The sequence below is a fragment of the Balaenoptera ricei genome, chromosome 1 (assembly GCF_028023285.1).
Source record: "Balaenoptera ricei isolate mBalRic1 chromosome 1, mBalRic1.hap2, whole genome shotgun sequence".
Lineage (NCBI taxonomy): Eukaryota > Metazoa > Chordata > Mammalia > Artiodactyla > Balaenopteridae > Balaenoptera > Balaenoptera ricei.
The window spans coordinates 87,181,299-87,203,768 of record NC_082639.1 but is presented as its reverse complement, the minus strand read 5'-3'; the positions used below and the strand labels follow the sequence as shown (position 1 = coordinate 87,203,768).

At 35.5% G+C, this 22,470-nt stretch overlaps 1 protein-coding gene across 2 annotated transcripts in view; it reads right to left on the bottom strand.

Annotated features, from left to right (window-relative positions):
- Window positions 1-11,624: 11,624 nt before the first annotated feature.
- The window catches only part of SNX7 (sorting nexin 7), a 101,614-nt gene continuing 90,768 nt past the window's right edge, over window positions 11,625-22,470 (bottom strand). For both annotated transcript variants that reach the window (XM_059900353.1, XM_059900362.1), the window contains exon 9: window positions 11,625-12,003. In XM_059900353.1, coding sequence (XP_059756336.1) covers window positions 11,926-12,003 — 78 coding nt within the window. In that variant the 3' untranslated portion in view covers window positions 11,625-11,925. The remainder of the gene's footprint in view (window positions 12,004-22,470) is intronic.

Sequence of the window (22,470 nt, the reverse complement as noted above, 5' to 3'; positions counted from 1 at the left end):
TTCTGGTAATGGCTCACAGTTCCTAAAAAATAAAAAATTCGGATAAAGTTAAACTACTTATCTTGAGACCCCTTTTCTCTCATTCACTGCACTCCAGACACCCTGGCTGTCTTTCACTTCTTTTTGTGCATCAAGCTTTTTCCCACCTCAGGACCTTTGCATGTGCTGCTTCACTCAGCTGCATCTACTCCCCTTTGCCTATTTGGCTAATTCTTATTTTCTGGGTCCTCAGTAGTCCTTCCCTGTTTACTCAACTTAAAATAGAGAGGCTCCATGTTATTCTCTCTGTTGGTGGTTAGACTACATCATAGCACTTGTCGCTGTTTGTAATTGTGCATTGTTATGAGTTGAATTTTGTCCCCCACCAAGGAAGATATGTTGAAGTCCTAACCCCCAGTACCTCAGACTGTGCTCTTATTTTAAAATAGGGTCATTATAGAGGTAATCAAATTAAAATGAGGTCATTAGGGTGGGCCCTAATCCATTATGACTAGTGTACTTGTGAAAAGAGGAAATTTGGACTCAGAGACACTGATGAGGGAAAACTATATGAAGACACACAGAAAGAAGATAGCCCAGTGACTGCAGTGGCACATCTACAATCCCAGGAACACCAAGGATGGCCAGCAAACAGCAGAAGCTAGAAGAGGCAAGGAAGGATTCTCCCCTAGAGCCATCAGGGAGAGGACGGCCCTGGTGACACCTTGATTTCAGACTTCCACCCTCCAGAACTGAAAGACTATCAATTTCTATTGTTTTAAGCCACCTAGTTTTTGATACTTTATTATGGCAGCCCTAGAGCCTAACACATGCATTAAATGGAGATTTAATTTTTATTTATGTATGATGTCTACCTCCTCATTAGACTTTTAGCTTACTGAAGGCAGGTTATGTTTATTTTATTTAGCATTACCATTTACAACAGCACAGATGATGGTATCTGGCACCTATGAACAGTAGAATATTTGTGGAATTAATGAATTACTGTTATGACTGGATGCACGGATGATGGATATTTGAATGCAAAGTGTTTCAAAAGATTTGAGAATCTCATTGCTTAAATAAACCACTTAGAAGCAATAATAATTTAACCTTAAAATCGGTAATCATAATACTTCAAGTAGGAAGAGAAAATTGTTTTTGCATAATTAACAATTGCCTAATTTAACCAGCTCTGATTAGCTCTTTAATTGCATGTTCTGGGATGATTTGCCTTAAAATGAGAAAGCATTGTTCTTCTGATCTTACCGAAAGATTACCCTAACTGTCATGTTTAGAATAAAAAATACAAACAGTGTCTTCGATCTCCATGACTTACATTAAGAGAAATATAAACAGGAACTGCGGAAGTTCACTTTTTCTGTTTTGAACATATGTAATTATAGCCTTAAAGAACTGCACTAGCCAAAGTGGTGGTAAACACACACAAATACCTGTCCTATTTTAAAGGATCTCACTGCTCAAGAACCTTTTGAACATGAACATAAATACATTTTCAAACCTGGGGAAACTGTAATACATGAAAAGAAGGGAGGAAGATAAGCAATAGTATGCATGCAGTTGGCTTCTGCTCCAATGATTTTTTTTTTTTTTAAATATTTTATTTATTTATTTATTTATGGCTGTGCTGGGTCTTCGTTTCCGCGCGAGGGCCTTCTCCAGTTGCGGCAAGTGGGAGCCACTCCTCATCGCGGTGCGCGGGCCTCTCACTATCGCGGCCTCTCCTGTTGCTGAGCACAGGCTCCAGACGCGCAGGCTCAGTAGTTGTGGCTCACGGGCCCAGTCGCTCCGCGGCATGTGGGATCTTCCCAGACCAGGGCGCGAACCCGTGTCCCCTGCATTGGCAGGCAGACTCTCAACCACTGCGCCACCAGGGAAGCCCTCCAATGATTTTTAATTCATATGTCTTTCCACTAATTACTATACACATTCACACACACACACATCCGTGTACATAAGTACGACCTTAACTGTGTATCCATATCTATCTATATTCACACACATACATCATATTCTGAACCTTTCTTAATACACCGTAGTAACTATGACCATTAGCATGCTTTATCTCAGGACCTCCTGAATTCATGGATGGACTGAAAGTTTCAAGTATTTGGGCAAGTAACAAAGGAAAGCTGATGTAGAATTTAGTATTTTTTTAAGTAAGTAGTCAAAGTCAGCTGTGTATAATTTATTCTAGTACTTCCCAGCAATGTAGATCTGGCACGTTAATTCCCCCTTTCCACGGATGGGAAACTGGGGCCTAGAATACTTAACTAACAAGCTCAGAATTTTAAATGCTAAAATGCTGCTGCTTCTTCTTTTTTTTTCTTTTTTACAGTATGCTCAGTACTTAATTCTACCTCTAACAACTCTAAGAGTTTATCCAAAGCCATTATTAAACACAAAAGAACATTATTTCTACATTTATAAGCTAGACGTCAGAATTGGGTTGCCAGAAAAAAATTTGTTTCCAGACAGCTTCTATTTCTCTCTGAAGTTAGGCTGTTCATGGTTCACTTTGCTATACCCCTACATCTGATGTGTAAAAAGCTAGAAATTAGGAAACTTTTCTTGATCATTATATTATCTATGAGTTGATCAGTACCTAATAGTTGCATGTTTCTATTTCACATTATGTAGCGATCAAATTGATTCTTCCGTTTAGGAAAGAAGCCTATGCTGTAAGGTAGGTCTCTCTGGGAAAACTCCTAAGATCCGGTTTCTACCTTTTATGTTTAACGTGTGCACTTAATATGTACAGACCTTTACATAAATTATTTTATGCAACACTATATTAGTAAAGTACTATTATTAGTCTTTTTATAGAACAGGTAAAGAAGGGTGGATCAGGGCACAGATTCTGGACTTCTGGTTTTCACCAACCAGTGCAATTTCAAAAGAAATACGGGGAGATGAAATGATGGCGTATTAGTCAGGGCTCTCCAGAGAAACATAACCAATAGGATGTGTATGTGTATAATTTATTATATATAATAAAGGTATCATAAAATTTATATTATATCATATATATTATATATAATAAATATACAATTATTATAAGGAATTGGCTCACACAATTATGGAGGCTGACAAGTCCCAAGATCTTCAGTCAGCAACCTGGAGACCCAGGAGAACTGATGGTATAGTTCCAGTTCGAAGACCAGCAGGCTCAACTTCACCAGTCCCAAAATCTGGGAAAGCTATAGACCAAGGAAGAGCTAAGGTTTCAGTTCAAGTCCAAAGCCAGAAAAAAGCCAGTGTCCTAGTTCAAAGGCAATGAGGCAGCAGGAGTTTCCACTTTTTGTTCTAGCCAGGCATTCAGCTGATTGCATGAGGTCACTCACATTAGGAAGGGCAATCTGCTTTACTCAGTGTATGGATTTAAACGCTAATCTCATCCGAAAACACCCTCATGAAAACACCCAGAATAATGTTTGACCAAATATCTATCTGGCCACCCTGTGGCCCAGTCAAGTTGACACATAAAATACAATTACATTTTATTTTAATAAGTATAGACATTGCAATTATCATTACCTCATAAAGGAAGCATATTCATGACTTTAAAAATGACTTTAAATAGGACACAATTTCAAAACAATTCATAAAGAGAATTAAGTTTGGCAATATAAAGACTACAGTAATTATCCTTCATTTTCTCATTTTAATGTGGACCAAATAAAACTGCCAAGATGAGATGAGTCAGAAAATCGAGATTTGGAGGCTAAAGGGAGAGAGTATGCAAGGGAGTGAAATATTGAGGGGGGTGTCCACTGAAATCCAGGGCTGCTGTGACAAAGACCTGCTTTTCTGCAGTTGAGAGTACACAAGGAGTGATGAAATGGAGAGGGCAACCAACTAAGAGTCATTATGCCCCTTTGAACTTTTCTTTTCTCACATGACAAAGGCTGACTGAGATACTATTAAGAACTGGTTGTCAGATGCCCTGATTCTAGATGTTCAACCTAAGTAGATCTGTGAAATGACAGAAATAAAACAATTTGTCAAGAGCTTAAACCTCAGAGATCTGGTGCAATATGGTGCCGTGGACAGAAAATTTGGAAGTCATACCATGCTTACCAGGTGGCTCTAGTCATTCTGCAGTTGTATGAATTTCATGATTCGTTCCTTTCATTTTCAGAAGAAAAAAAGGACTAATCCTATTTAAAAACAAAGCAACATAAAATAAAACAGCAAATTAAATCCTTTGTAAAATACCTGTGGAGAAGGGAACAAATGGGCCTAATTCTACTGCTTTAACTGTGAATGCTTTTTCAGTACTGTTTGTATGTGAAAGTTTCACTTGAGAGGTTGTGAAAAAAGTAGCTGCCTTTCAAATGAACATTCTCTGTCACAGGTGTCAGAATTAAGAGGTGCACTGCTAAAGTGAGTCAGCATATATAACATGGTAGAGGAGTCCAGCAACAGACTAACTACAAGATCAATTAAGGGCATGCTGGCGTCCAGAGCACCTCCTTCAAGGCTGGTCTGGGAGCTGTGGGAAGATCAAGGTAGCCAGGCCCCAGGAGGGAGCGGTTGAAAAGCTTCTCCCCCAGTGCAGATTTATATATATAGTTTTTCCTTCACTGTGTCAAGTGGAAACACAAAATTGAAAAGAAAATACCGGGGACAAATGGATGCATTAATATGATTCTGTTTGTGAAGATTAAAAACTTTCTAGTGACCTGTGTATCAGTTCTAAATAAATTACTGGGTAGCATTGTTTGGGGAGGGAAGTCCCTGCTATCCTTGTTTAGTCTCTATTAAGGAAATCTGTGTCTTTTAAATATTCTTTTGATGTTTTAAGAGCTATAGGTCTCTTCTTGCATGTTCCACAGTAATGTGTTTGTGGGTTTTACTTTTGAATGCTTGCTTTTAGAGAGAAAAGGACATTACCCCTTACCCTTTTCCTCGATTCTCGACAACCCCAAGGGGGATGATTTAAAGGGAAGGGGTGGGGAAACACCAAAAATGAATTTATTTTATCTAAGCTCTGTAGCAGGATTCATGCTGTCCCTCTGGCAGTTCTTCCTCTTTCCTGTATATGCAATAACAAGGTTTAAAAAAATAATAATAAAGAAGTGAGACTATTAGACAAAGTATTTATGTAATTATTTGATAACTCTTGTAAATAGGTGGAATATGAATGCTCGGAAAATTAAACTTTAATTTATTGACATTGTACATCGCTCTGTGTAAATAGGATTGCAGCTGTCAGGTTTTGTGGTTTTGTTTTCCTATAGTCAGTTTTATTTCAAAGTCACAGGATCACTTTTAAAAGTAGAAAACACACTTTCTGCACCGACATCAACACACTTTTCAAAAGAGTTGTCTGCAAAGAAAATTTTTTTTCTTTTTTAACGTCCAAAAGTGGGGAAAAGTGCTATTGCCTATTTTACCAAAACCTGGGGAGGTGGGGCTGGGAAGCAGCCCCACCTGAAATTCCTAAGAGTGGTTCTGAGATTGCTTGGGGGCGGATGGTGGTGAGTGCAGAGGCTGTGGTTGGACTTTCTAATTTTTCTTTTGTATTTGTATTTGCTAGCCTCTGATTTCTTCAAAACGAAGTGGAATTGACTACTTACTGCCTTCAATGTTGATGGTGTATTGAATTGGTGCCTATAGATATATATATTCACAGCTCAAAAGTCAGGTGCTGAGAGCTGGTTTAAAGACAAAAATTCATGAAGGTATACTTTGTGTTATAATTGTTGATGAGTTCTTTGGTTTTCTGTATTTTTGCCCCCTTTCTTTAAAATATCATTGAAATTTCAATAAATTTTTATTGAAATGTCAAAAAAAATTACGGGCATGAGTACTTCAATTTAAATTAAGGTGCCATTTTTCACATGCTAACCTGGCTTAAGAGACCTGGAAATCTCCACATCATAGACTAAGTTCATTATTCTTAACTTTCAAATCTTCATGAAACAGTGAGAATATTGAACTTGATCTTTAATGGAACTGGGTGCAGCAGTCCCTCATTACTCCATTCACGTTCCAGAGATCATATAGTTGGTTAAACATATTCGTAAAAGAAAGGATCACAGCTCTGTCATTCAATATATCCTTCACATCAGTGTGCTTTGATGGAATCTCAATGTAGTATTTCAATATAGGAATATATTTTATACACTGGGCTCAATCAAATCTAATGTAAAGGTTGTATTTTCAATACAGATGTGTGCACTATCAACCCTAATTTCACAGTCTTGTGCTATTTCTTAGCCAGTAAAATTATGATTGACTTCCTATGTAATTATATGTGCTGGACTAATGGTTTATTTATACTTGTAATCTCCAATCCATGTTCCTTGAAGAGCTATTTTTACGTTAGTCCTTTCTTGTTGAAGAATTCTAGGCATAAGAACAGAATATTGTTAACTATATAAGTGTATAGAACTTATACAATCTAAATGAATAAAAATGTATGCTCATTTTAAAATTATAGTGTGGACATAATTACTCTGTCTTCCCCCAACCTCTTCTTTCTTTTGCATAAAGCAGCCCTCTTTTTTTGGAGGATGAACATCTAACATGGGGTCTGAATGAAAGCTGCCATCTTCCTTTGGCTGTAACCTCCCTGCCTGCTGTAATTTGTATAAAAGTGAGAACCTGACCTAGAATATACTGATAATAGCACCCTGGCTCCCAGCTGCAAAGATTGGCCTGGGGCAGGGATGTGGGGAAGAGGGAGGAGTTGGCTGTATCCCAAACCACTTTCCTGGGGTTTTTCAACTGAATTGAAGCTGGAAGGGAAGAGCTTTTTCCTTCCTAGCAGCAGAGCTGGGGACTCGTGAGCCAGGAGTTACTAGGAGACATTAATCTAGCCCATGATTTCCCAACTTCAGCAACCTTGCATTTTGGGTCAGACAGTCCTTTGTCGTGGGGGGCTGTCCTGTTTATTGTAAGATATTTAGCAGCATCCCTGACCTTTATCAACTAGATGCCAGTGGTACCTTTACCCCTAATGTGGTTTCAAAAAATATTTCCAGACTCTATTAAATGGCCCCCATCTGAGAACCACAGAATGAGCCTCATGTAAAAGCAGGACTAGGTGGAAGTGAGGTCAACCTATTCGAGCAAAGTAGGAGATAAAGACAGAAGGAGAAATAAACCTGTTCAGAACCAGGTATGCCCAAATGTACCCTTTTCCTTTTTGGTTATATAAGTCTATCAATTCCCATTTTTCTAAAGTAGTTTCCTTCTTTTGTCAGGTGGAATAAGAATTCTGAAACAATATCAGAAAAAGAGATGGGAAAACTGGGCCAAAGGCAATAAAAATAATCAATCAATAATAGGGTTTGATCAAGGCATAGATTTAACTGTGAGTTTTGAAAAAAAAAATATAAGAACTTATAAACCTGTTTAAAGCAGACAAATAAATTGATTATGAAATAGATGGTCAACAGCATGAGTAGAATCCTAAGAGTTCCAGAGTAATATAAAATTATCTTCAAGGTAGTAGTCTTGGGATCAGGCATAAGAAATGGGGAAAACACTTTTATTTGCATCTTCTTGAGATTATACACATGTCCAGTGATAATTTCCTATTTAAAGTGTGTGTCTGTGTGTGGTTCTCTAAAAAAGGAGCACATACTGTTTTCTAGTCAATCAACTGCCAATAATAAAAAGAGAGAAGGGAAAGTACAAACTGTGAACCAGACACGTTAAGTAACATCCCCCTCAAATATCTTAAACCTGAACCCATTGACTCTAAAATTCACGAGTCAACCTCTATGATGATGACTTTCATCCAAGTACAACACAGGAAATAAGTTTCTTTCTTCCTAGGACTTTAGGTCAAAACAACAGAGAAATTCATCATTAATGTTTCCCCTTTGAATAGCCAGTTGAGGTAAAAAGATTTCAAATTCCCCTCCAGGTAACTGGAATGAAGGAGGGAGTGGAATCCTTAGAAAGAAAGAAACAGTATTACCTGGTTAGAAGCAATTGTACAAGATGGACTTGAACCATTTTCAAAATGTGCCAAGTCTATCAATCACCAATTCCATGTAACAGCTACTGGCCTGTCCCACTTGAAATCCTTGTCTTTTTGTGAAGGCTATGTACCTGGGGGGAAGGTAACTGAACAGCAGGAAATCTGTTTTTTTGGGAAGCAGTTATTGAAAGAAGGCACATGTGGAATGAAAAGTACCTATAAACTTTAGGGTAGATCTTTCCTTTAAGTAAAAGTCAAACGTGTTACTTTGTTGTTGTTAAATCTTTTTTTATGCTAAGGTATCCAGTAATCATATTTCCGTATCACTAACAACCACCACCTCAGCACACATCACAACAACCAGTTCAAGAAAGCTACACCAGGAGTTCCACTCCCAGGATGACAATATAAGGAGCTCCGAGGACCTGTTCCCCAGCAGTGAAAATTATAAGACATAGTCTCTTCAGCAAATAGTACTAAGACAACCATATATCCTCATGTAAAAGAATGAAATTGGGCCCTTTCCACACATCATATGCAGTAATTGACTGAAATTGGCATCAAAGGCCTACATCTAAAAGTTAAAACTCTCTTTAGAAGAAAACATGGATCTGCATAACCTCTGATTTGGCAATGGCTTCTTAGATATGATACCAAAAATGATAAGCAACAAAAGAAAAAATACACTAAACTTCACCAAAATTTAAAACTTCCATGCTTCCAAGTGCATTACAAGAAAGTAAAAAGAAATATTTGCAAATCATAATCTGATAAGGGATTTGTATGTAGAACATATAACTTTTACAACTCAACTATTAAAAATGGGCAAAGGATCTGAACAGACATTTCTCCAAAGGATATATATAAATGGCCAACACACCCACAACAAAAGATGCAACAGGAAATGCAAATCAAAACAAGACACCACTTCACCCATTAGGATGACTACAATAAAATAAAATTTAATTTAAAAAATAATAAGTGCTGGTGAGGATGTGAAGAAATTAGAACTCTCATACACTGCTGGTAGGAATGTAAAATGGTGCAGCCACTTTGGAAAACAGTCTGGCAGCTCCTTAAATGGTCAAATACAGTTGTGATATGACACAGCAATACCACTCCTAGGCCCAAGAGAAATTAAAACATATGTTCACACAAAAATTTACATACCAATTTTTATAGCAGCATTATTTATAATAGCCAAAGCTGAAAACAACCCAAGTGTCTATCAGTGAAAGAATAAAGATAAATGGACACATACACACATACACACACACACACAATATTTTTGGCCATAAAAAAGAATAAAGTACTGACAAATGCTACAACAGGAATGAACCTTGAAAACATTATGTTAAGTGATAGAAGCCAGTCACAAAAAATCACATATTATATGATTCCATTAACATGAACTACTATCTAGAATAGGCAAATCTATAGAGACAGAAAGCCGATTAGTGGTTCCTTAGGCCTGGGGACATGGGGGAAGGGGTTATGGATATGGAGTGTTAACCAAAAGGTAAGGGGTTTCTTTATGAGATGAGATGATGAAAAACCAGAAGCAAAGTAAGTAACTATAAACAAGAAAATGCTGCACAAATCACTACAGATTCAGACTATGAAGTACTGTGCAGCCATTTAAAAAATGTGTAAGAGCAATTCTTGACTTTGAAGGATTTCCACAAGATATTGTGAAGTGAGGAAACAAAAGGCCAAATAGTATGTATAATATGACCTCATTTTTATAAAACAAAGCTAACAACTGTGTGTGAGGGAGTGTGTATGTGTGTGTGTAAGTCTGTATAGGATACTATGAGCACAGAGCAATGTAAGAAAGGATACGTATTAGTTAACATGTGTAGCCTGTGTGTGCGTGTGGTGTATATGTGGGGTAGCAGTCGTGGATAGGAAGGGGGAGAGAAGGGAGGAAAGGCATACAAAGCTAAAGTTTTGTTGAGATATAATTGATATATAACATTTAAACGTTTAAGGTGTACAACATAACGATCTGGTTTATGTATCGCAAAATGATTACTATAATAAGATTAGTTAACATCCAACACCTCACAGATACAACCAAAGCCTTGACAAGAACTTTTAAGATCTATTCTCGTCGACTTCAAACACACAACAGTATTAACTATCGTCATCATGTTGCACATTACATCCCCAGGCCTTATTTATCTTATAACTGGAAGTTTGTACCTTTTGACCACCTTCACCTAATTCCTCTACTCCCACCACCACTTCCCTCTGGCAGGTGTTCTAAGTTTCTGTATCATTTAACAACCTGTGAGTTGGAGATTATTATCTCTACTTATTATCTCCATTTGAGTTCAAGATTATTATCTCCGGATGGGGAAATGAAGTTTGGAGTGGTTAAATGGCTTGCAACACAATACGGTTGGGGCCATCCTGATAGGAAGGACTCTCACCCAAAATCTGTTTTGTTATGTCAAGACCGGTGATGCCATGAATACACCAACAGGGTATGAAAAGGTTTATCACTCATATAATGAGGCTTCCTGGGGAGAGCAGGGCTGGCCTCTCAGGCTGTTTGAAAATGTCTTGAGACCTGGGAAAGGAGACTGGCTTGGGGTTTTTATGATGGTTAGAGGGTGAGTCCCAGCATGCTGGGAGGAGGCTGTATGGTTTGAACTTCCTGTGAGTGCCGAAAGAGGGAGCGCTCTTTTGGCCTTAGCAGCTTGTCCAGACCCGGGGCAGGAGAGGAAAAGGGAGGTGAGGCTTAAAAGCTGTCAGCAGTCAAACATCAAAAAATGAAGCCAGATTCTTTATTACAAATGGTTTAAAAACTGTACATGCCAGTATTTAAGAAAAATGTTTAGTTTTATATTTATATAGGTGTCTGTGTATCTCTTGTTTTAGTTAAGATAATTTAAATGTCTAGTTTGTGTGTGTGAGACACTTATTTAAGTGCTAATAACCAAATGGTACTTAAAGTCATACATGTAAGGTAACAGGCATGACTAAATACCTCACACTTTACTCAAAGTCTTGAGAAATATATGTCCAAAAATTGCCAAATATTAGGATAACCAATATATTCAATTCTTAAATATAGCCATAAAATGAATATAAAATTACTCTGTATGATATTACTAGAATGTAAGCCTGGAGAAGGAAATGAGTGTAATGTGTCTTTATCATTATCATCATAAGCACCTGCAATTGTGCCTTATAAAGAGTAGACCCTTAACAAATAAATGGGAGAACAAATTTGATAAACACTGTGTACATTAAAAAATAAAGCTAGATGTGAATTGTGAAGAGTATGTAAAAAAAAATACCAAAAAGAAAAGAATAAATTTACTAGTGGGAAAATGACTGTATAAGGAATTCTAAATAGTAACTCAAAAAATAATTTAAATTTATCTTGGTAATCTTTAAACAGTTACTTAACTTTTAATAAACCAACTTTTGAAGTTATCATTAATGTTTAATAATATTTAATCATTTTTTGCATATTTACTTTGAATTCCTAATATCAAAGTAAATAGCATTTCAGAGAAAATTATGATGAAATAAAGGTGAATACATACTACACTTGTTAACATACACTGGATTCATATTAGAATCTGCTTCAGAGGCTTGAGCTACTAGTAGAAAAAGAACACACACAAGTCATTTCATATTAAACTTTTTATTAAAACTGAGTCTTTACAATATATTTAAAATGACATGTTCCACAGACAAATATTTAAGAAAAAAATTTTTAATGTATAATTATTGGCATACAAATTTAAGAACATAGTTAAAACTAAGCTAAATATTTATATGTATATATATGTATATATATATCCAAATTCATATGAATGCTCTGGAACACCTGAGTTTTAAGTTGTTGGTTTTCCAGATAGTGTGAAACACTTTTCGTCCACTTTAGAAAGGACCCAGCCCACCCAGAAAGAATAACTTTGGTTAACCTTGGTTATCTCCCAAAGATCACAGAGAAGTCTTCAATGCGATTACGATTTATCTTCAGAGGCTTCTTCCAAGTGGAGATCTGTCTGTGATGTAAGGAAGGATTCCCATGTAGCAAGGCACTAAATGATGGAAACACACCATGAGGAGGTCAACAGTAGTTCACTTTTACTGTTAGAAGGATTAATAAATCCTTACATATCTGTTCCTATAGCAATCTGCCCTACTCCTCTCTCCCATAGGCTTGCCAGGATCCCTGTCATTTTCTACATATTTTAATTCTTAATGAGGGAAACTGTTGCTAAATAAGAGGAAAACATAAAAGGTTAAAAAATTAGCATGGATTAGTTTGCTGAAATAATCGACTATTCCCCCATTGTCAGGATAGAAAACAGATCTATAATAAATTGTAGAGGGAAAGATGGACCATTTGGATCTGAGGGGGCAGGCATTAAGCATCGAGACAGAGGAATAGTGATACAAGCATGGCTTAATCAGATTTGAATCCTACTATATCAAGTGTGAGTTTGTGCAAGTTGATTAATCTCTATTATAGTTTCTTCAGCTATAAATTAGGTTAATGGCAATACTTACCACTAAAGCAATCGTGAAAATTAAATTTACAAAACCTGTATAAATCTCTATGCAGAATGCCTGGCTCAAAGTAAGTATTCAAAAAATTAGCAATGATTATATTATGATGGTCTGCTGGGACTAGGTGGTGAGATAGTCATTAATGTGTCCAGGAAACGAATCAAGGTGACCTAATTGATATCTACAGAACAAAAGAGAATACGTATTTTTTTCCATGTGCATATAAAACATTTACCAAAACACACCATATTCCAGGTTATACAAGACATCTCAATAAATTTAAAAAGAATCAAGTCATATGAGGTTTGTTCTCTGAACATAATGAAATTAACTTAGAAATCAGCAACTGAAAGATATCTGAAAAATCCCCAAATATTTGAGATCTAAACAGGACACTTATAAATAAGCCCTGTGTCAAAGAAGAAATCAAAAAGTAATCTAGAAAGTATTTTATTTTAAACTGAATGAAAATGAAAATACAATGTGTAAAAAATTTTGGAATGCCACTGAAGTAGTACATAAAGAGAAATCTATACCACTAAACACCTTCATTAGAAAAGAAGAAAGGGTCTTAAATGACTTCAGTTTCCATCTTAAAAACTAAAAAAGAACAAATTATAACCAAAGTAAGCAGCAGAAGAAAAAACCCAGAAAAGACAGAAGTGTGAATCAATGAAAGAGAAAAACAATGAAACCAAACATTGAATCTTTGAGAAGATGAATAAAATTGATAAACTTTTAGCCAGACTGTTCATAAAAGAAGAAAGATGACACAAATTACCAACTGTTAGGAATGAGAGAGGTGGCATCCCTTTAAATTCTACTGAAGGAAAAAAAGAAAATATTATTGAAAACTTTATACCTATACATTTGAGAACTTAAATGAAACCAATGAAAAGATACAAACTACCAAAACTCACTCTAGAAAAAATAGATAATTCAAATGAATTTGTATTTGTTGTTAAATATCTTTCCACAAAGAACACTTCAGGCCCAAATGGCTTCACCAGTGAATTCTACCAAAAACTTAAGGAAGAATCATATTAATTCTACACAAACTCTTCCAGAGAACTGAAGAGAAAGGAATGCTTTCCAACTTACCAAAGACATTACAAAAGAACAAAACTACAGACCACTATCCCTCATAAACATAGATGCAAAAATTATAAACAAAATTTTAGCCAATCAAATCCAGCAATCTGTAGAAAGAATTACATTTCATGACCAAATGGAGTTTATCCCAGGAGTGTAAGATTGGATTAATGTTTAACTGTCAATCAATGTAACTGACTGTTTTAAAAGTAATTTATTATCATCTCAATAGACATGGAAAGACATTTGTCAAATTACAACGTCCATTTCTTACTTGAAAAAAAAAATTCTCAACAAATTAGGAACAGATGGGAATTTCCACAACTTGAGGAAGAACATCTACAAAATACCTACAATTAACATCATATGGAGAAATGCATTAAATATTAGCAGTTATTAGTATTTTATTTCTTTTCAATGCCAAGAAAAAAATTTTTAATTCAGCTTTATAGATACTCAAAATCTCCTTCACCAACTTTTGAGTATAAAAAAGAAGGAAATACAAAAATACCTAAATACAGATAATGTTTAAAAATCTATCCACAACATTTACAAAACAGTGAAAACTATGAACTGGGATTGAAGGGCTGATAGAGAACCATGGTTCACCTTTGGAAAGAGCCCTGTTTCCCTTGTGAACCTGATTTCTGGCCTCTTCTGCAAATCCATACGTTATCTACTATCTGGTAACCCTGCAGGGCAGCCCAAAGCAATTACTGCTTTCAGGAGATATCATATCTTTTTGATAACTCTGCCAAACTATCATTTAAAGAATCTTTGAACATATTCAAGGTAAAATTCAAAATAAAAATCTGAGCAGTCTGCTCTATTTAGAATTCCTGTCAAATAAGGAATCCAAATTGCACCAAAGATGGTATTAATCCTAATGTGATGAAACTTCTATCATTGTCATATTCTTCAACTCTCCTAGTTTAATGTCTAAGGAAGATCAGCCCTCCATGCTGATTAGTGTTGTGAAGTAACATTTTCATTTCTAAAGCAAATCCTAAAAATGACAGTGAGACACGGTAAAAGAAACAAATTAGCTACTTAACTATCTCCTTACCATCCACCATACGAAAGGTAGAAAAACAATTTATGTATTCTGAAATACAGATTACAGAACACTAGCACAGAAAATCAAGAGAAGTATCATGACAACGGCTGAATATCTACATGAATACTTGGTCAGGCATTATAATGGTTGTTTTATCACATATCACCTTCTTTAAACCTCACAATGACTACTATGAATCTTATTTTATAGATGAGAAAGCTGAGGATCAAATGGTTAAGTACGTCTGTGATATTACAAACCTGATAAGAGGTATAGCCATTCATCAGCAAATGGAAAATAACCAATCTCTTGAATAACCACCAGGATACATTTAATAAGTCACTGGCCCATCAAGATGAGACACCTTTCTTTTACATAGTGGAAGAAGGACCATTTTGGAGGGCAGGTGAGTAAAAAAAATGCATAATTGCAGGGGGATCAACTTTTTTTTTTTTTAATAAATTTACTTATTTATTTTGGTTGCATTGGGTCTTTGTTGCTGCGCGCGGGCTTTCTCTGGTTGCGGCGAGCGGGGGCTACTCTTCGTTGAGGTGCGCGGGCTTCTCATTGCGGTGGCTTCTCTTGTTGCGAAGCATGGGCTCTAGGTGCATGGGCTTCAGTAGTTGTGGCGTGCAGGCTCAGTGGCTGTAGCGCACGGGCTTAGTTGCTCTGCGGCATGTGGGATCTTCCCGGACCAGGGCTTGAACCCGTGTCCCCTGCACTGGCAGGCAGATTCTTAACCACTGTGCCACCAGGGAAGTCCCAGGGGAATCAACTTTTAGGAAGGAGTATATATGCAGGTTGAGTGTGTAGAAATTGATTCCTTACATACCTCTTGGAAATTTTTATGTATTTCCAGGAGTATGTATACCCTTTGAAGATGACTGAGTTAATACATGCCAGGCATATAGTAAGTGCTCAGTAAATGCAGAGACCATAGAGAAGAAATGTACTTTACTACTGATGCAAATATGCTGCTCATCATAAACACTGCATTTTTCAATCTGAATATTAATCAATTGACATCCTGGCTTCTATTGACCTCTAAATTTGTTAATGTTAAGTTTTGCTATGAAAGCCTGATCCCCACTCAGGTTGCTGACCATCAGATTTCTGCTACAAAACTGAGGACATGCTCTGAACTGTGTAGCTCCTGAAACTACCAATCCTCTTTTGGAATTTTGATAGCAGATTTTCTTACTAACTAAATATGTTAACTGCCTCCTCCTGCCAATGTTTAATATTAACCTATTACCTGATATGTTGCTCATTTACCCAGTTAATGTACATAAATCTATTTTAAAATAATGAATGATAATCTCTACAACTCCTTAAATCTTTTTACTCTTTCTTGCTTTTCTTGGATTTTTGAGTATGAAAAACTAAATAAAAACTCAAGAAATGGATTGTTTATACCACATAAATAGTTTAGTTCAGTATTCACTGCGTCCAGGACTGTGATAATTGGAGGATATAAAGAATCATCAAAACGACAACAAAAAGAAATCTCAAAATCTAGTGTGAAACTTCCTTATAATTGTAAATTATATTTTTAAAAAATGTATTTCTGCAGACTTCCTTGGTGGTGCAGTGGTTAAGAATCCGCCTGCCAATGCAGGTGACATGGGTTCAATCCTTGGTCTGGGAAGATCCTTCGTGCCATGGAGCAACTGAGTCCGGGTGCCACAACTACTGAGCCTGTGCTCTAGAGCCTGCGAGCCACAACTACTGAGCCCACTTGCCACAACTACTGAAGCCCGTGTGCCTAGAGCCCGTGCTCTGCAACAAGAGAAGCTACCCAATGAGAAGCCCACACACCGCAACGAAGAGTAGCCCTTGCTCACTGCAACTAGAGAAAGCCCGCGTGCAGCAATGAAGACCCAACGCAGCCAAAAATAAATAAATAAAATAAATAAATTTATTTAAAAAAGGAAGAAGAAAAAGATGTTAAAACAATTATTTGAAAAAAATGTGTTTCTGTTATTTGGCTTCTCACTGTTTTCTATCAAGGAATTGACTTTTTCCCCACTTTTAAATCATTATAATTAGTAAAGCAAACTAATATCAAAATTAGAGTAACCATCAAAAATACCCAGTGTCACGGGTGGCCTGACCTTTAATCATACCCATCAGCTCATTCTAGTTTTAGATTTTCATATTGTCATAAGAAAATCAGCAACAATTCCACTTTTAGTTGAATAATGTGTCATAATTTTCCATACACATTATTTTATTTGATACAACAATACTTTGACAAACTCAACTAATTGCATCTTATAGTTAAGGGAACTGTGATCCACTGAGTCCAGCACTCTTTTCTAGTGCCCCACGCTTCCACTGCAGTAAAAGTTAAGTCCATAAATATGTTGAACATATTTATTGGCAGGATGTTGGGTGACCAGAAAGCAAGTTGATCACGAATCCTCATTAACTGAGAATGCAGTGCACACTTTTTTCCAGGTGGCTCCAGTTTGTAGACAAAGACCAAAAACTGTAGCTTCTCTATGAAGGGCAGGACTGGGAAAGAGGCTGTACAGTTAGAAAAGTGAGCCAGAACTAGGGCAAACAGGGCTGACAGGTAAACAAAAGCCCTTTTGTCCCAAAACACATTCTTAAAAATTTCTCAAATACATGGACAGAATATTTAGAAAATAAGTTTTAATTCCAAAACTCTTCTTGAAAGTAAATCTCTTGCTACCCCAGTAAAGTAGTGATGACATTTTGCCATTAGAAAAGGTAAATGTCTCTTTAGTTCTCATAAGTAGGTAGTGATCCCACAAGCAGGTGTGATCAAGTTTTCTAAAGAATGAATGATAACAAAAATGGTGTTTCTGTAGATATAGCTTCCAATGAAAACTTCCACATTTAAGAATCAATATTTTCTCAAGATGGTGGGATATGAGGAGGTTCTGTTCCACAGTCTGACTTCAGGCAAATCTTTTCATTTCTCTGGGCCTATTCGCCCATTCATAGAATAGGGGGGTTGGACCATGTGTGTCCATTAACTTTCATCCTAGAACCTAAAGTGGCCAACACAAAAATAAACAAATGCAACCTAATTATTAACTTAAAAGCTTTTGCACAGCAAAGGAAACCATAAACAAAACGAAAAGACAACCTACAGAATGGGAGAAAATATTTGCAAATGATGCAACCGACAAGGGAATAATCTCCAAAATATACAAACAGCTCATACAGCTCAGTATCAAAAAAACAAACAACCCAATCAAAAAAGGGGCAGACCGGAGATCTAAATAGACATTTCCCTAAAGAAGACATACAGATGGCCAAAAGGCACATGAAAAGATGCTCATTATCACTAATTATAATTAGAGAAACGCAAATCAAAACTACAGTGAGGTATCACCTCACACCGGTCAGAATGGCCGTCATCAAAAAGTCTACAAATAATAAATGCTGGAGAGGGTGTGGAGAAAAGGGAACCCTCCTACCCTGTTGGTGGGAATGTAAATTGGTATAGCCACTATGAAGAACAGTATGGAGGTTCCTTAAAAAACTAAAAATAGAGCTACCATATGATCCTGCAATCCCACTCCTGGGCATATATTTGGAGAAAGCCATAATTCAAAAAGATACATGCACCCTAATGTTCACTGCAGCACTATTTACAAGAGCTAAGACATGGAAGCAACCTAAATGTCCACTGACAGACGAACAGATAAAGAAGATGTGGTATATATACACAATGGAATATTACTCAGCCATAAAAAAGAATGAAATAATGCCATGTGCAGCAACATGGATGGACCTAGAGACTATCATACTAAGTAAAATAAGCCAGACAGAGAAAGACAAATATCATATGATATTGCTTATATATGGAATCTTTAAAAAAAAAAGATACAAATAAACTTATATACAAAACAGAAGTAGACCCACAGACATAGAAGACCAACTTATGGTTACCAAAGGGGAAAGCGGTGGGGAGGTTGGATAAATTAGGAGTTTGGGAATAACATAGACACATTACCATATATAAAATAGATAACCACCAAGGACCTACTGCATAGCACAGGGAACTATACTCAATATTTTGTAACAGCCTATAATGGAAAATAATCTGAAAAAAAAAGATATATACGTATGTATAACTGAATCACTTTGCTGTACACCTGAAACTAACACAACATTGTAAATCAACTATACTTAAATAAAAATTTAAAAAATGAAAAGAAAGTGTTGGCAAATGAGATCACATACAGTTTGTAAATATGCCTTGCTCTATTTGGCTTGACACAGTGTGGAAAGGCATCAAATATAACATTTTACCTCTCCCCTCTGTATTTGATATTTATAAGGTAATTGTCACTATAAATAATTTCCAAAGGTAAGATTCAGAAATACATGAGAAATATTTTCAATTAGTACTACTGCTATTGTTACTACTAATAGTTTACATTTATCAAAACCTTATTATGTGCTAGGCACTGCATTAAGCACTTAACATATATTTTACTTATTTATTTACTTATCTATCCTGCAGCTTTCAAACATATTTTCTATATTGGCTATTTCGGGCTCAAGTAAAATAAGTAGTGGCTTAAGGGATAAACTAGTTGAGATTCCTGGAAAGGTATTTATGAGTATAAAAGCTTCAAAATGATTTACTTTTAGTGACTTACTGGGAATATTAAATTTTGCTTCTAAGACTTTCCTTTCATCTTTCTTTATTCCATTATATACATACATACATATGTGTACATATATATTTTAATACCAAATAAAACTGATGTATATACTATTATTTTTAGCACTTTATAGATAAGGATGCTGAGCTCCACTGAAATAATGAAAAGTCTTCAAGGTCTCTGAGCTTAAAGTCACAAGTTATGCCTGTCCAAAGCTCTTAGCCACCAGGTGGTAATGCCAACATAAAGTTTGATATCTCCATAGGTAATGCTACCACCCCGTTCATGGAACAGCTAATAGAAAACCTAGTCTCATCCAAATTACCATATAAGTCAAATTAATAAAATATCATCTATATATCTCTGCTAATAAAGTAAAATAACCATATATTTGCCTAAAACAATAACAATGATATCTATTATTGTAAAATGTAATAAAAGCCAAACCTTACCATGTACCCCTTTTTAAACCAGAAATTTCCATATTAAGTCAAAGTTGTTGTGCTTCTAGTTTTCCTACTAATCTAAAAGTATCTTTTAGACAGTGCCATAATAATTGCATCTCTCTTAATAAACTAAAACTGAGAAATATGACTGAGTGTCCTTTACGTACTTTAATGCTGTCTCAAATGATCTTGGACACAGACGACATCACCTACACTTGAGGAAACACTGAAGCTCAAATATGTAAACATCTCCATACTAGGCCAATATCACTGCAAAATAAATTACATTATAAAAATTGTAGGCCACGCCTAAAATGAGGGCAACAGAGTGTGTAACATTTTAGTAGTTGTTTTTTTTTATCATCTAAACCTAAGATCCAAACAGTAATGAAAACTTTCAGGAGCTGCATATTTAAACATTTTTCTGAAACGTAATCAATCCAGAAAGAAATTAGAGATTATGTTACAAATGGAAAGCAACTTCTATTATTTTGCAATGGCTCAAAATTATTCATTAAATTTCATTTTTGAAAAAGTCTAAATTCAGAATAACCTGCCAACTTATAATTTGAGAAATGTCAATAACTTCAAAATAACAAGATTTGTATATTTTTTTCTAAAATTACTTTTACATATCTCTCAAGAACATAAGTAATAAGTTTGGATTTGCAAATACTGCAAATACTTCAATGACTGCAACAGAGTTAACGCAAAAAACTCATTAGCTACAAACGCCATCTTGTGGTCCATTTAAAAAATAATTTTGTAGTATTAGTCTGTAGATCTCTAACTCAAGATCTGCTAAAGATAGAAAAAGCCTTAGATACGAATAACTCCATTCCTGTCATTTTTACATGTGGAAAAACTGGGGCTCCAAAAGATCTAATACATTGGAAATCTTTATAGAAAGAATTAATACGAGAGCCAAATTTTCATATCTTTTCAACTCATACTTTTCTATACCATATCACCATTGTTTTTTAGCAATAACAAACCAATTACATGAAGTTTGTCCAGTTTAGTACCCCAGACACTTCAAACACCAAGCTTATCTGTGTTTGTTTATCATACATGGAAAGACAACAAACTAAAAAGAAGAGCACATTTACTTTCGGATTACTGGAAAATTATCAAGGCACAGCTATGATGTTTAACTACATTATTTTAAAGCATTTCACACATGTTTTCTAATTTTATTCTTCTAAGGACCTGTGAGGGATGTGTGTGGATAGGGGGTGGAGGAAGAGGAGGACCATCAGTACCACTTTTTGACAGATTAGAAAACTGGGTATAGAGAAGATATGATGAAGATTTTACAATTAGTGGCAGGCACTCTGATATCCAACTTTAATTTTTTTCATTAGTAAACCCACCTTCTTTTTTCAAGATGTTATATCATGCAGTGTGTGCATGTGTGTTTTAAATCATTTCTTCCTTTTCTTTACAGGAACTATATATTGGTCCATAGTATATAGTCTGTCATTTATGAAGAACAATAAGAAGAAAATTCTTGATTCAGAATCTAGATAATTTTAGAAATTATTTCATTATCATATGTAATCACCTATTCAAGTATTTGATAAACTTAACTACAGAAGAAGTTATCTAATCCAAAGGGTGGGAAGAGGCACAGACTGTCTATGCTATGGTATAACTGTCCCTTTTACATCTAAGCTCAACTTCGCTTGTACAGATAATTGAGAAATAACTATCTCACAGAATATGAGAGACTGGTGAAAATGTTTTTAATAGAAGTTTTTAAGAAAGCAGAAACCTGCAAAACAACAAAAGCTTTAAAATTACATAAACTATAATAAAAGATGTACACAGTTATGTGGAAACATGAGCTATAGCTATGGCTTTGGAATATGCAATTCAGAATAGAAATCATCACTTAATAAAACAACAAAATAGTTAATTACATAATACTTTAGAATTCTAAAAATGATAAACACTCGATTTTTAAGATTTCCTTAGAAGTAAATAAAAGTCAGACCTTGGTGCATTTAAACTGAATTCTATAACTAACTGTGCTTTATATACATTATAATACTTGAATATTAATCAGATTATAAATGTTTAAATGAGAAAAGACACTACCTATGTTAAGTGTAAGAGATGAACAGACTCTTAGAAAACAGAAGGAACTTTAGAGCAGCGCTTCTCAGACTATCTGCGATGATGAATAAGTCTTTTTCTTTCAATCTGCTGAGGACCATTAAGTGATCCTACTGAGCTGACTAGTTTGTACTTCATGCCACAAGAAATCACCACAAAAGCTGGATAATACTCTAATTGGCCTATACCTTATTCAACAAAAGTCTAATAATCACCTACTTGGATGCCATGACAATGTCTACTTGCTATAGAAGATTTCAACTGATTACTTTTAGTTTCTGAATCTATCACGTTATAAATCTGTAATTAACAATTTATGAATTGGGCATTAGTCCATACTTTAAGTAGCATCACTTTAGAGATCAACATAATTACCCCAAATTTCCTAAATTGTGCTCCATGACAGGCTAATCCTATAAGAAGAAATGCTGATCTAGTCAAAGAAATTATGTCTTCAGATTCATAAACCATATAAGCACATAAAAGACTCTGAGAACTTTAGTAAAAACGCCTGTTTAACTTTAATTCAAACTTATCTGACTACAGAATCTATCTTTTCTTTCATGATTAACACCCATTAACATTACAAAAACTAATTTCCTATAAAATGCATTGAGAAATTCTAGTATAGAC